The sequence below is a fragment of the Gymnodraco acuticeps genome, unplaced genomic scaffold (assembly GCF_902827175.1).
Source record: "Gymnodraco acuticeps unplaced genomic scaffold, fGymAcu1.1, whole genome shotgun sequence".
Classification (NCBI taxonomy): domain Eukaryota; kingdom Metazoa; phylum Chordata; class Actinopteri; order Perciformes; family Bathydraconidae; genus Gymnodraco; species Gymnodraco acuticeps.
This window is the reverse complement of record NW_022990021.1, coordinates 2,830,021-2,843,686: the sequence shown is the minus strand read 5'-3', so window position 1 is coordinate 2,843,686 and position 13,666 is coordinate 2,830,021. Positions and strand designations below refer to the sequence as shown.

The window sequence follows — 13,666 nt, the reverse complement described above, 5'->3', positions numbered from 1 at the left end:
CCAGAGGAGATCCGGTATAGGAATCTAGTTCTTTGATTGACTTTTTTTATTACATTGGATGCCATTTTGTCACAGGAGAGGTTTGCCTCAAGAATAGATCCTAGGTATGTAATTTCCTTCTTACTTGTGACAATAATGTCGCCCACTGCAACTGAGAAGTCGTCGGATTTGCTGAGATTATGTTTCGAACCGAAGAGAATGGACTCTGTTTTACCCAGGTGTAATGATAATTTATTATCGGCGAGCCAGGTGCAGATTCTGCCGAGCTCGGAGCTGAGGGTTTTTTCAACCTGGAACCCGTTCCTGTCAGAGACCAGCAGGGCTGAGTCGTCCGCGAACAGGAACAAGTTGCAGTCACATGCTGATGACATGTCATTTACATAAATTAGGAACAGTAACGGACCTAATATGCTTCCTTGTGGAACACCACAGCTCACTGGGAGGGGGGGGGACAGAGTACCGTTTACCTCCACCATCTGTTCTCTCCCCTCCAGGTAGGATTGCATCCAGCTCACCGATAGTTTATCAAAACCAATTGCTTTTAGCTTGTCAATCAGAATGGGGTGATTGACAGTGTCGAAAGCCTTTTGTAGGTCCAGCATCACCATGCCGCAGTACTTGCCCTCGTCCACCTCTTGTTTGATGTGGTCGCTCAAATAAAGAAGGCATGTGTCAGTGGAGTGGGATGTTCTAAAGCCAGATTGAAATTCATAGATTAGTTTATGTTCCGCGAGGTACTTTTCGACCTGTTCATATACTATTTTTTCCATGACTTTCGAGATGGAGGTAAGTATAGAAACAGGGCGGTAGTTGCCTGGGTCCAATTTGCTGCCCTTTTTGTGCAGGGGGGTTACTCTTGCAATTTTGAAGTCTTTGGGTACTTTTCCCTGTTTTATGGAGAGGTTAATTATGTGAGCTATGACTGGTGAGATGGCGGTTGCTGTGTCTGAGGAATTTGGAGGGGATATTGTCGTGGCCAGTGGCCTTGTTAGGTTGGAGGGCGCTCAGTTTAATGAGTACCTCTGCTGTTGTTACCCTTGCTAGACTGAAATCATCTTTGCGTACCCCTAGGTTTTTGTAGTAGGTCATGATGTGATCTACTCCAAAAAGCCCTGAGTGGGAGGGTAATGGCTATGTTTGTGAAAAAAATGTTCAAGTACTTGGCCACATCCAGTTTGTCTGTGATGAGCCTGTTATCTGTCTTTATGTTTAAGTTAGAAAATCTCGTTTTGAGTTTTTTACTGCAGCCAAGCTGGTTATTGAGTAATTTCCAAAGTTCACGGGGTTTATTTTTGTTTTCCTCAGTTTTGACATTGATGAAATTCTTTTTGGCAGTTTTGATCATGGAGCTTACGTCATTTCTTAGTCTGTTTATTTCAATTTTGAGTTCAGTCACGTGGGCCTGGAGTTCACTGCTCGTGCTTTTGGAAAGCATTGACTGACTTTTATGAAACTCAGAGCATTTTTTGTCTCTGGTTTTCATGGCGGTCAGTATGCCGGAGTGCATCCACGGCTCAGCGCGATTTTTTACCCTGGTTGTTCTTAGGGGGGCCAAATCATTGAGTATTGCAGAGAATTTGTTTTTGAAACCAAGCCATGTTTCTTCAACTTGTGTACCACTGAGCTCATCTGACCAGTCCAGGCTCTCCAGTTCTAGGTTAAAGGCCTCGCAAGAGTAGTTTTTGAGGTCTCTAGATGTGACAGCCGGCCCTTTGTTTTAGCTTTTTGCGGGTACAGAATATCATATAATGATCACTTAACCCGCATGCTATAACCCCTTTACTGGAGATCCTGGACTTGTCAGAGGTCAGAATGAGATCAATGGTAGTTTGTGTTGTTTCACATACCCGGGTGGGTTGGGTGATTAGCTGGCTGAAGCCGTGCAGATCACAAATCCTACTGAAGGAGGACGTGTCTTTACGTTGCATATCCGTGTTCCAGTCTCCAATAATAATTGTCTCTACATCCCCCACATCAGCCAAACACCCATCTAATGTATCATAAAAGTCACTCTGTTCCGGTGGTCTATAGATTGTCCCGACTATTACAGATTTAGCATTGTCAAAAATAATTTCAACCCACAGATTCAATATTTTCATGATGCAGGTCAGTACGGTTTTTGAAATTGGTGTCTTTATGTATGTACATGCAGACACCACCTCCATTCACATTCCTGTCCCTTCTCACTACAAGATAATCTTCAATTTCAATCTCTGAATCTGTAATGGAATTGTCCAATTTGGTCTAGCCTGAGTTCAGCCAGTTTGTGTCTCAGGCTGTTAGTGTTCAGATGAAAAATATGTAGTCCATTTTTGTTGCTTAAATGCACAATGTCGTCAGCTTGCAGATATTTGTCTTTGTCCGTTACAGCAACCGGCTTGTCGTGGTGGGGTGGTGGTGTGGGGTGCTGGTGGTGGTGGGGGGAGGGAGGCTCCGTTGTAGCCTAGCCGTTGATATGCTAGCAGGGTGGCTAACAACATGGCGGATATTTGTTCCCTCGGATCTCGGTTCTCTTCCTCTCGTCACTGCCTCATGCGTGTCTGTCTGCCGAGGCGTCCCCGGGAGAATCTCGAAGTCTCCGTTTATTCCTTGGTCTCCCTGTCTCCTGTCTTCGTCGCGTAGTTGTTGTTGCAGCGGAAGAGATGCTAGTTCTGATGCTAATTGAGATGCTAGCTGCTCGAGCCTGCAGGACTGGCTTCTTGTCTGCACCGGGCCCGGATTCAGATGGATGTCTCCCGCTAACAATAAGACCAAGACGATCATACTTCTTCGGTCTAGTTTGCCTGACGGGGGTAAGTACTTTCGCGTCGGGTTTGCAGTTAATAATGCATGAATGCTTGCACTTCCAAAAGCGAGGTGTTTCCTTTCCCAGCCGTTGAGAAGGTAAAAGTCATTGTGGTTCATTTTATCCCCGCTTTCATTACTCTCCTAAGTGATGTTGTCTCATTGATGAGTTGAGGTAGGAGTCCATAATCCATATTGTCAGGAGGATGAAATATGTAAAAAATCGTGAGGAATAACCGCCAAAGCGGGAGCTCTCGAAAATGCGACCACTCATAGTGAAACCGGATGTTGCATTCCTGGCTGAGAAGGAAGATGGAAGAACGTAGTGCTGGCTGGCTGGAGGGTACGGTACTGCTGCTGCTGCTGCTGTTGCTCCAAGTTGTGCTGCTGGTTCACCTGCTCTACGTAGCCACACTCCTGGGATCTCCACACTGATGCCGGAGGTGGGTTCTTAGGCCACTGGCTGGGACCTGGCTGGAACTCTGCTGACGGTGAGGAGGCCGCTCTGCTGGCGGAGAAGTAGGTACTGCTGGGGAGGGCAGATGTGTAGACTGGGTTCACAGCAACTGGCCTCTGCTGCTGCGACTAATGCCAACGGGACATCTACGAAGGGAATGATCTGGTCTCCAGCCGCTTCCCTCATCCTGAACTGTCTGGACATCTTCCGGTAACTGGAAAGACAAACAGCATAGGATTAATACAAGCTCAAATTTAGCATGCAATAAAATGTGTGACATCAAATAAATGAATTTTAAATGTATGCAATTTTATATACTTACTAGTTAAGAACTGTGGTGATGTCCTCATCCGCAGGTTCCAGGCAGGCATCATGCAGACGATCCAGTTCAGTTTCCAGGTACTTGCAGAAAGGAGTGGCCCTGTTGACTGGCTGCTCTGTAGTGATGAACTGAACCAGCCTATCTTGGAGATCACGGGATGATGCTCCGGTAACTCTCATCTCCGGAGACTCGGGTTGGTCCTCAGCAGCTGTTCCTGTCCTGGAAGGAGGTCTCGGTGTAGGGTAGCCAGTGTACTTCTTGTTGGGCTCCCTGGATTTGTCTGCAAAACTGTCGTCACTCCCAGCCAGCTCACCCGTCTCAGCCAGGGCCAACTTGTCCTTAAACTGCAAAGACAAAAATAGAAAACAAACATAAGTACATTTGAAAGTTATATTTGGAAACAAAAATGTGGGAAATTGAACATTTTCGACAAAGTTCCGTTTTAATTCAATTTCAATGATATACTCACACTAGCTGGTATTTCCTTGTTGTGATGTCTGATGTGTGGCTTCAGAAACCCAAAGACCCGGCGGATGAACTTGTCACGGTCACTGTCATTCTCACTGGCCTCCTCAGCAAGGATGGGGTCTTCCTCGTCACTGCTCGACAGACCATCACCAGACCTCTTCTGGGATTTCTTCTTGGGTTGGCCCTCCCGCAGCTTTGAGAATCGAGTCCTCTGTGTTTGATACCATTTCAGAATTGAATGATCTGCAATGACAGAAATCAAAACAAATAATTAGTCCAATCATTGAAATGTTCATTGGCAGCAATGTATGTCAAGTATCTGAAATAGATTTCAAATATTTGAAAGTAATTGAAATGTACATTTTTTTCTACTTACAATCCAACCTGTACTCCGCAGCCTTTCCCTCCCATAGGTGCCTCTTTAATGCCTTCTCTTTGTACTGTTTGTCCTTCATGTCATACAGTAGCTTCTTACTCTTCACCCAGCAAGCGATTGCCTCCTCCTGCGCCTCTGTGAAGCTGTATGATACACCAGGGGGTGGGTTCTCCTTCTGGGCCTTGCCTTTCCCTTTGTCGCCCTTGCCCACTTCAGGCTTGGACTTGCCTGCAGGGAGGGTGGGGGAGGCTGACTCATCTGAAAAGATACCAAATGAAAAACATGCAGGACAACAATGTATGAGAATATATAACAAAATCAATTACCCCTCTTGCCCCCCATCCAGGGTTCAAGTTATGTAGGAGCCAATGGGAGCTGAGCTCACATAAGGAGGGGTCTGAGCTCCCATGGACGCAGTGAAACTATACATCTGTGGGGGTCGCTAATACATTACCAACAACCATTATTTTAATCACAAATAATGCATGTGTCAATGTAATAAGTATTGTTTATGTTAACGAGGTAAATAGGCTAAAAGAAAAACATGCTTTCCAAAATAACTACGCATCTCTTGAATGACAATATGGCTGGACTGCACCTCCAAGGTGCGCAATACATTATTACGCAATCTATGCCGATGATGTGTGTGTGTGTGTGTAGTTGAACCTTTTCATATTTAAGTTTGTAGCAAGTAGAGAGAGGGCTGATGCTGCTGCGTGAGTGTGTGTGGGTGCGCACGTGCGTACCCACACACTCACACGCAGCAGCAGACTCCCCATAGAGCACAGTTTATAACTCGAAGCCTGCCCCCATCCATACCAAAAATAAGTTAGAAATATTTACCTTCATCCTCCGAGGATTCGGGATGTCTGTTACGACGAGGAGAAGGTGAATGCTGCCGAGACTCTTCGGACTGCTGAGGAGACCTGGAACCCTCTGGGGGCCGCTCTGGAGTTTTAGTTGGCCCGACTTTCTTGCATTTCCTCCCCTTTCTCTCTCTGGTTGCAGACTCAGTGCTGTGTTCTTGGACCTCAGTTTCCTCTTCTGAGTGTATTTAACAGCCAGCTTCTTCCGTCTGCCTCTCCCTGCCTTGGGTGGCATGTTAACGTAGACTTAAAGTAGAATTTACCTTGTGTTCTGCTCCCAATAATCTCCGATCAAGAATTTGATTTCCCACACGGCCGAAGCTTTTATACCATCGGGAGGTCACGTGTCGCCTTCGTGGGGGGTTCGGGTGCCATCGTGTGGCCTTCTGTAGGCATCGTACTTGCTTCGGCTGTTGCTTGGCCGATGACCAAGTTCGGGGCCATCTTCGTGCAAAATTCACAATTCCATATTCGTGTGTCCATCGGGAGTCAATTTCGGGACAGTGTGACAGGGCCTTAAAAAAAAATCCCGAAATTGACACCCGATGGACACACGATAAAGGAAATGTTCAAATTCGGCTGTGATCGTAGCAACATCGGGCCATTCGTGAGGGCATCTAAGCCATCGTATGACCGCCGGTGGAGTTTCTCAGGCTCCGGCAGCAACTTCGTGAGCGGCAACTTCGTAAGGGACTCGTGAGGGCATCTTGTCAAATCGTGTCATCTTCGTGTTATCATCGGTGCATTCACCCTCACTCTGATCGGGGCGAATGCCCGATGGCACCGATGATAACAAGATGCCCTCACGATGGCCTTACGAAGGGCAAAATGGACACACAAAGTCAACACGAAAATGAACCTTCGCAAGGTCCTTCGGCAATTTTTTGGCATGCTAAAGATTTTGGCACCGCTCACGAAGTTGCTGCCGGAGCTTGAGAAACTCCACCAGCGGTCATACGATGGCTTAAGATGCCCTCACGAATGGCCCGATGTTGCTACGATCACAGCCGAATTTGAACATTTACTTTATCATGTGTCCATCGGGTTGTTTTATTGCACAACAAAATCATGTAAATAACCCAATTTGTGTTCTGTGAAACTAAAAACGATATAATATATTATTTTGAAGGCGAGTTGACAGGAAGTTGTTGTTGCTATGGAAACAACATTAAGGAGAACACTTAATATATTCTACATATAAAGACGGATAAAGTAAAGAACAAAGTCTGAAAATATCAGTACAGTATCATAGTACTTTAACATAATTGTTTGTGTTACTTTCGTTGCAGTTGTATGTCTTAAATGTAATGTAAATGTTGCCTTTGTGTGTGGTTCGGGGCCATCTTCATGCGAAATTCACAATTCAATATTCGTGTGTCCATCGGGTGTACATTTCGGGACAGTGTGACAGGGGCTTAAAGGAAAACCAATGTTACATACCAAGGTTTTTTTTACAGGTCTTATAAAGTACAAATGCATATGTGTAAAAGGTTGTAAGAAGCTTGTTGTGGCTACAGAGGGAACATCTCAGAAATAGCCTGAAGTGATGTCACTGAGGCCACAAACATCCAGCGCGCATATTAATACATCTTTCAAGAGTCCCACATTGTTTTCTATCTATGTCCTGGCTGTTTGTCTGTTTCCTCATTTCCTCCTTGTTTGCTATATACATCCCGTGGTTTAATAGTCAAAGCTATTCTCATCAGAATAACTGTCAACCTTTTTGTAATTATAATGCAAACCAAGGCACTCGTCTGGCTGTGAAATAAGACCCAATGACAGACGTTCTGGATTCACTCGCATTGTGTTTTCCTTTCCCTCCAATAATACTCAGTTTGATGTGTTGTCAAGGGAGGTAAACAAGAGTATGAATATACAGGTCAGAGGTTGAGACGCTCACAGAGAGTCAAACAGCCGGCCAAACAGACATTTGATGCACACACGCTTCACTTCTACTCACAGCATGCTGCATAGCCATCTTACAAATAATTTACTTCTGCAATTCAAGTGAAATGTCCTCCTCTGGTTTGTATTAATTGTGCTCAGTAGGGGCTGGGAAACGGCTCACATTCTGATGAAGAAAAATAATTGGCTTTGAAAAGGAAGGCAAACAGTGTAACTTCATCTAACAGAATCAAGGGAATAGGTAGCAAAAGAAGGGTGTCGCTGAACAGATGCACACACTTCTGAGACTTACCTTGTTAACAGCAGTCGGATGAATTGTCTTACCATACAGAAAACATTCCATTTATTTTTGACTGCTCCCAAATAGGCTTGGCATGATGACCTTTTAAGCAAAAAGTAGCCACTACAATTAGGGATGCACGATATTGGGTTTTTGAAACCGATACCGATAACTTCCTGCTTCTCAAGACCGATACCGATAACAACAAAATGTTTACGCCACTAATTATTTTAACGCGATTAACGCATGTGTATTTTTTTTCCTTGGCCGCCCCGTAGTTTCAGAGCGCATCGAGTTTAAAATACCATCTACAAGCTGATGCTGACAGCCCCGCTCCTGCCGCCCGCTTGTGGCAGACCACACTTCCACGCTCACCGGCAGGCACCGACTGGCCATTTGGAGGACCGGGAGGGTGTGTGTATGTGTGGCCCGAGCGAGCGAGAGAGAGACCTTACGTGCATTGTTGTTGTTAGCATCTGGTGCTAGCTAGCTGCGCTAACGGATATAAGGAGCTGTTTAAATGAAAACAGAGGAGCGACATTTCGCCACAAATGCGCCGAGCACTTGACTTTATGCAGGAAGCCAGACAGTGGGACATTGTACGAAAAGTCAGCACACTCAGCACGGATAGTGCGCAACATGATTGCAGCGTCCAGGCAGCTCCGGTTCGAGCATATGCCTTGAGTTGCACATAGCTCCAACGCCCATACCACCGACGACGACATGTTTGTTTACTGTCCTGGCTTCACGGCCGCACACCATTTACGTCACAGCCAGGCATGAGTTAGGGAGCGCTGGATTTGTGAAGAACTCCCCTCTTCCTAAACCACTAATACCACAGTACTGGCAAAACGGGAGGAGCCGAGTGAAAAACAAGCGCTCCTCATCCCAATCCACCCACACCGCAGTATTTTTTTCTTTTTTTTTACCCAAAAAATATATTGTATATTATCGGGGCTATTAATACTGGTATCGGGTTTATCGGGATGACGTCATAATTCCTAATATCGGACCGATAATTATCGTGCATCCCTAACTACAATACCATAAGCATTGTGGAACTGACTGGTTGTGCTGTGTGCTGCATGATAATTACAAAAAAGAATCAACAACAATACATGACATTTAATTTGTGTACATTCTACGCTTTCTCTGTAGCTTTACTACATTGCACAGTAAAGCATTTGAATGGTTGAAGATACTGGGAGGAATTATATAGCTTTGGATTTCTGATGTTATATCACTGGACATTTTCACAGATGCTAAACCATTTCAGTGGCCTACTTTGTTCGATCACAGAAGCATGACATTGGTCCAACTGTAACTGTTGGGATTCAATTGCGTGTGACCAAAAACGATATCAGTTAACTGGTTTTGAATGCATTACTTACAAATCTATTTACTTGCGGTGAGTTTGTGCGCGAGTGATTCTTAAATTTGCCTAGAATACTTTCCTGATACTCAAAATGTGTTAAAGGCCCTACATGACCATATGATATTCTGCCAAGTTATATCCGTTTGGTTATTAAGACATGAATACATGACGTTATAGAGACACACTTTGTATTTTTACGATACGATATGTTAATACTTTATTGGTCAGATCAAGTCTGAAATTCGACTTGCATCACAGCAGTCCATTTTAACATCAACATGGACAAACATCAAGACACAAGACATTTAAGATTTCAAACCACATTACCAGGGGATTGACAGATGTCTAAACTTCATTAAATATATATGAATAAAGAAAAAGGGTTAGGGTTAGAAAAACATCTTAGTATCCATTCTAAAAGGGATATATACCATTAGGTTCCCCTTATAAATTACAAAATGTAGTTAAATGAAAGAAAATATATATAATGGGGCGAAGCCTGCGAGCTAGTTCAGGCAGTAAACTCGAGCACTTATGTTGCATTCATACATAACGCCCCCTTGCCACTCTACAACCAACCAAACAGAGTCTCCTTAATATGCCGCTCTATTTAACCTGCCAGATCTCTCTCCATGCATTGCTTGCTGCTGCTATTGCTGCAGCTACCTCGCTGCTGCTTGCCTGCTGCCACTGCTTGCCTGCTGCCACTGCTTGCTATTGCTGCGTTCATGTTCCTGCTGCTGTGTTTCATGTTGCTGCTGCTTGCCTGCCGGTGCTGTCCTTGTAAATGTCTATTGCAATCTCCGACTCTGGAACCGAATCATCATATGCAAGAAGCCGTAAGAAATGCCTCATTCCCGAAACACAGGCTAGCTCAGAGCATGGTTCAGACGCCGCTGGAACGACCCACAGCTCCCGCACGACACACATTCAGGTGTCCCACTCCCTTCCGTCCTCATCTGGAGTAGCTTTTAATATCCTTTGGGCCAGAGGAAGTCCCGAGTTCTACGCCAGCTCCGGTAACAACCACTCTCTTGTGTGTCAGCTGAGAGTGATTGATTGATTGAAAAGTTTATTAACAGCTTGTATATTGGGTACAGTACAGTACAGCTCAAAACATACAATTGTTAAGGGGATGCAGACCAGAGAAAGACTTTCGTCTTGTTTACATCAGGGTCCCCCATTTCCAATTCATCATGTCATTTAAGACATATTTGACATACAGATGGCTTATTTACAATTTACATACAGGTGGTTTTTTACAATTTTCATTTTAGATTTCGTTCTAATACATCCTAACCGGACATTTAAGACATACCAAGTCTACAGATATACAGTTAGTAACAGAGTCTAAAATGCGAGTATATACATAGAGGAGGGGGGGGGGGGGGAGCTGTCCATTGTACGACAGGTTGAGATTTGTACCATTACCGGGGCCAGTTTTGCAATGCTCTCCCCCGAAGGTGCTCTTTAAGAGAGGTTTTGAAGGTAAGTATAGTTTTACTTTCCTTTACGGTTGTGGGAAGAGCGTTCCACCTTGATGTGGCATAATTGCGAAACGTGTATTCCCCCTTTTTTGTGCCAAATCTGGGTTTCACATGATTTGTGGAGCTCCCTCTGGTGTTATGATCATGGTATTCCTTGACCTTTGGGAAGAATTTTGACATGTACATGGGTACCATAGAGGTGTAGTGGATCTTGTAGACCAGGCCCATTGCAAGTAGCTGTACTCTGTCGTCTACTCTAAGCCATCCTAGGTTGTCAAAGTGGGCAGAGGTGAGGTGGGTTCTAGATGAAAGGTCAAGCAGTAGTCTGACTAGTTTATTTTGCGATGTTTGAAGTTTTATTTGTAGCGCCTTGGAGGTGCTATGGTACCATGACGTGCAAGCATAGTCATAGTACCCTTGAATGAGTGCTCCTGCCAGAGTTTTCAGGGTGTTTTTGTTTACCAGAGAGGAGATCCGGTATAGGAATCTAGTTCTTTGATTAACTTTTTTTATTACATTGGATGCCATTTTGTCACAGGAGAGGTTTGCCTCAAGAATAGATCCTAGGTATGTAATTTCCTTCTTACTTGTGACAATAATGTCGCCCACTGCAACTGAGAAGTCGTCGGATTTGCTGAGATTATGTTTCGAACCGAAGAGAATGGACTCTGTTTTACCCAGGTGTAATGATAATTTATTATCGGCGAGCCAGGTGCAGATTCTGCCGAGCTCGGAGCTGAGGGTTTTTTCAACCTGCAACCTGTTCCTGTCAGAGACCAGCAGGGCTGAGTCGTCCGCGAACAGGAACAAGTTGCAGTCACATGCTGATGACATGTCATTTACATAAATTAGGAACAGTAACGGACCTAATATGCGTCGAGTCGAGTCGCACTGTCTCTCGGTCGGTGGGTATTTAAACAACAAAAGGCAGGAGCAAGCTGACTCCGGCATTCCCTGCCATCCTGTCCTACCTTCTCGAAGTAAAAGCAGTGCTTGAAGCCTTTTAATTCCACGATATTCCCGTGAACAAGCTCGATTTCCTCTGCCTGTAATGTAAACAAATGTTTTTACTTCCGCGTTCAACCACGTTGGGCCGCTGACGTCACACCCCCGAGCATTCTGGGAATTGGAGTCCCAGATCCAGTCACAAGTTCTAGCTTCCTGCCCTATGTTCCTGCCCCCTGCAGCAGCAATTCCTTGTGCGAACGCAGCATTAGGAATCGCATCTTGGCACGTATATAATACTATTCTGCATAAGCAATGTTTTATTATGGAAATATTTGGCATGCAGTAAGTCATATTTGAGGCAATTATACAGAAGTTGTAACCAAACAAATGAGAGCACCACAGACCGTGGAGGCTTTTAAAAAAGGCCTCAAAACCTATCTCTTCAAAAGAGCCTAGACCTTTTTATCACCCTTTTATTTTTTTTATTTTTTTTTTAAATGAATTCTACCGTGTTGTGTAATGTTTATTTATATTGTTTATGCTCACTACTTGTAGCACTTCGGGATTTGAAATCAAATATGAAGTGCTTTATAAATGGAACCCATTATTATTATTATTATTATTATTATTTGTACAAGTATACTACTATAAATGGAAATAAATTAATCATTTCCGTTACGTGAATATGAAGGGAAGCGCGATACATTTTTGACCATCATTTTAGACTTCAATCAGCTGTGACTTCAGGTGTTCATGCTGCCGACATACCCGTTTCAGATCCTCGTAGCAGATATCAAGCAAGAGCGAGAGGAGAAGACCTCCATCCGCGGAAACACGGGTATCAGAACAGAGTCGAGGCCCCTCGATCAGCTGATCCGTGAACACGGAAGTCGCATTACGCACAAGCCGACCGCGTGCAGGCCCTCTACGCCGCATTCAATCCCTCCCAGGAAATTCAACAAGCAGATAAATGACGTTTATCCGTGTTCACAGCACGTTTAGGCATGATCGCCTCCGTGTCTCATCTATCTCGGCACCCCTTTGGGTTGGGGGAGTCCGGATAAAATAATTATATATTTAAAAATGAATAATATAAAAGAAAGAAAGAATGCACAGGTGCTCCTTCATACTTTCATGCATATAACTGGTGGTGGTGCAAACCGTGCTTGCTTTAATGATCGTACGATCCCCTCTATCTGGTACCTCAATAGCATACGTCATCTAATGTCTCAGTGCACACGTCAAGCATAAGGAATGGATGCAATATAAACAACTCATGCTCAATGTAGTCTTGCAGCGTATGTCTCTCACAGCAATGAGTCACTCACTCGGCTCACGTTTTAATCATCTGCAGAATACCTTCATTGCATTACATTATTCATTAATCAGCACTTCTCCAGAACGGTTTCATCTAATTGCATCCCTGTCCTGTCATTCTCTGTTTTATAATGATTGCTTATTCTGCCCTTGCGTGTGTAACCACACGTATGCCCTATCCGACCTGATATGCGCACCGTACTGGCTAAACAAAAACTGTTAAACTCCTACGGTAAGCTATGCATATAACTGGTGGTGGTGGTGTATCACATCCTTCTAAGATAATGTTTTACCACATGCTATGCCTCTCTCACTTATTCCAGCAGACTGCCTGAGCATCAGAAGTCTTGCAATAGCCAGCAGACTGCCTGAGCATCAGAAATCTTGCAATAGCCAGCAGACTGCCTGAGCATCAGAAGTCTTGCAATAGCCAGCAGACTGCCTGAGCATCAGAAGTCTTGCAATAGCCAGCAGACTGCCTGAGCATCAGAAGTCAGTCTTGCAATAGCCAGCAGACTGCCTGAGCATCAGAAGTCTTGCAATAGCCAGCAGACTGCCTGAGCAATAGAAGTCTTGCAATAGCAGCAGACTGCCTGAGCATCAGAAGTCTTGCAATAGCCAGCAGACTGCCTGAGCATCAGAAGTCTTGCAATAGCCAGCAGACTGCCTGAGCATCAGAAGTCTTGCAATAGCAGCAGACTGCCTGAGCATCAGAAGTCTTGCAATAGCCAGCAGACTGCCTGAGCATCAGAAGTCTCGCAATAGCCAGCAGACTGCCTGAGCATCAGAAATCTTGCAATAGCCAGCCTGAGCCATCAGAAGTCTCGCAATAGCCAGCAGACTGCCTGAGCAATAGAAGTCTCACAATAGCCAGCAGACTGCTTGAGAGGTCAGAAGTCTCGCAATAGCCAGCAGACTGCCTGAGAGGTCAGAAGTCTCGCAATAGCCAGCAGACTGCCTGAGAGGTCAGAAGTCTCGCAATAGCCAGCAGACTGCCAGAGAGATCATAAGTCTCGCAATAGCCAGCAGACTGCCTGAGAGATCAGAAGTCTCGCAATAGCCAGCAGACTGCCTGAGCATC

The 13,666-nt window shown here is 44.7% G+C and overlaps 1 protein-coding gene across 3 annotated transcripts; it reads right to left on the bottom strand.

Moving 5' to 3' along the window:
• Positions 1-2,255: 2,255 nt before the first annotated feature.
• Positions 2,256-11,361, bottom strand: LOC117544677. Of its 3 annotated transcripts, none has more exons than XM_034213950.1 (5): positions 11,292-11,361; positions 4,408-5,496; positions 4,033-4,274; positions 3,564-3,907; positions 2,256-3,455 (listed from the first exon to the last, which is right to left on the bottom strand). In XM_034213950.1, exons 2-5 carry the CDS (start codon positions 4,484-4,486, stop codon positions 3,236-3,238), a joined length of 885 nt encoding a protein of 294 aa, XP_034069841.1. In that variant the 5' UTR covers positions 4,487-5,496; positions 11,292-11,361; the 3' UTR covers positions 2,256-3,235. The 3 variants fall into 3 exon arrangements, with proteins under 3 accessions (XP_034069841.1, XP_034069839.1, XP_034069840.1); XM_034213948.1 differs by lacking the exon at positions 11,292-11,361 and having other exon boundaries at positions 4,408-4,665; positions 5,251-5,788; XM_034213949.1 differs by lacking the exon at positions 11,292-11,361 and adding an exon at positions 5,604-5,787.
• Positions 11,362-13,666: the final 2,305 nt, after the last annotated feature.

Excerpts from the sequence above, each read along its gene's own strand:
- LOC117544677 (XM_034213950.1), bottom strand. The coding sequence starts at position 4,486 with ATGAAGGACAAACAGTACAAAGAGAAGGCATTAAAGAGGCACCTATGG. Across the intron at positions 4,275-4,407 it reads TGCGGAGTACAGGTTGGATT|ATCATTCAATTCTGAAATGG; the intron begins GTAAGTAGAAAA and ends CTGTCATTGCAG. Across the intron at positions 3,908-4,032 it reads ACAAGGAAATACCAGCTAGT|TTTAAGGACAAGTTGGCCCT; the intron begins GTGAGTATATCA and ends TTGTCTTTGCAG.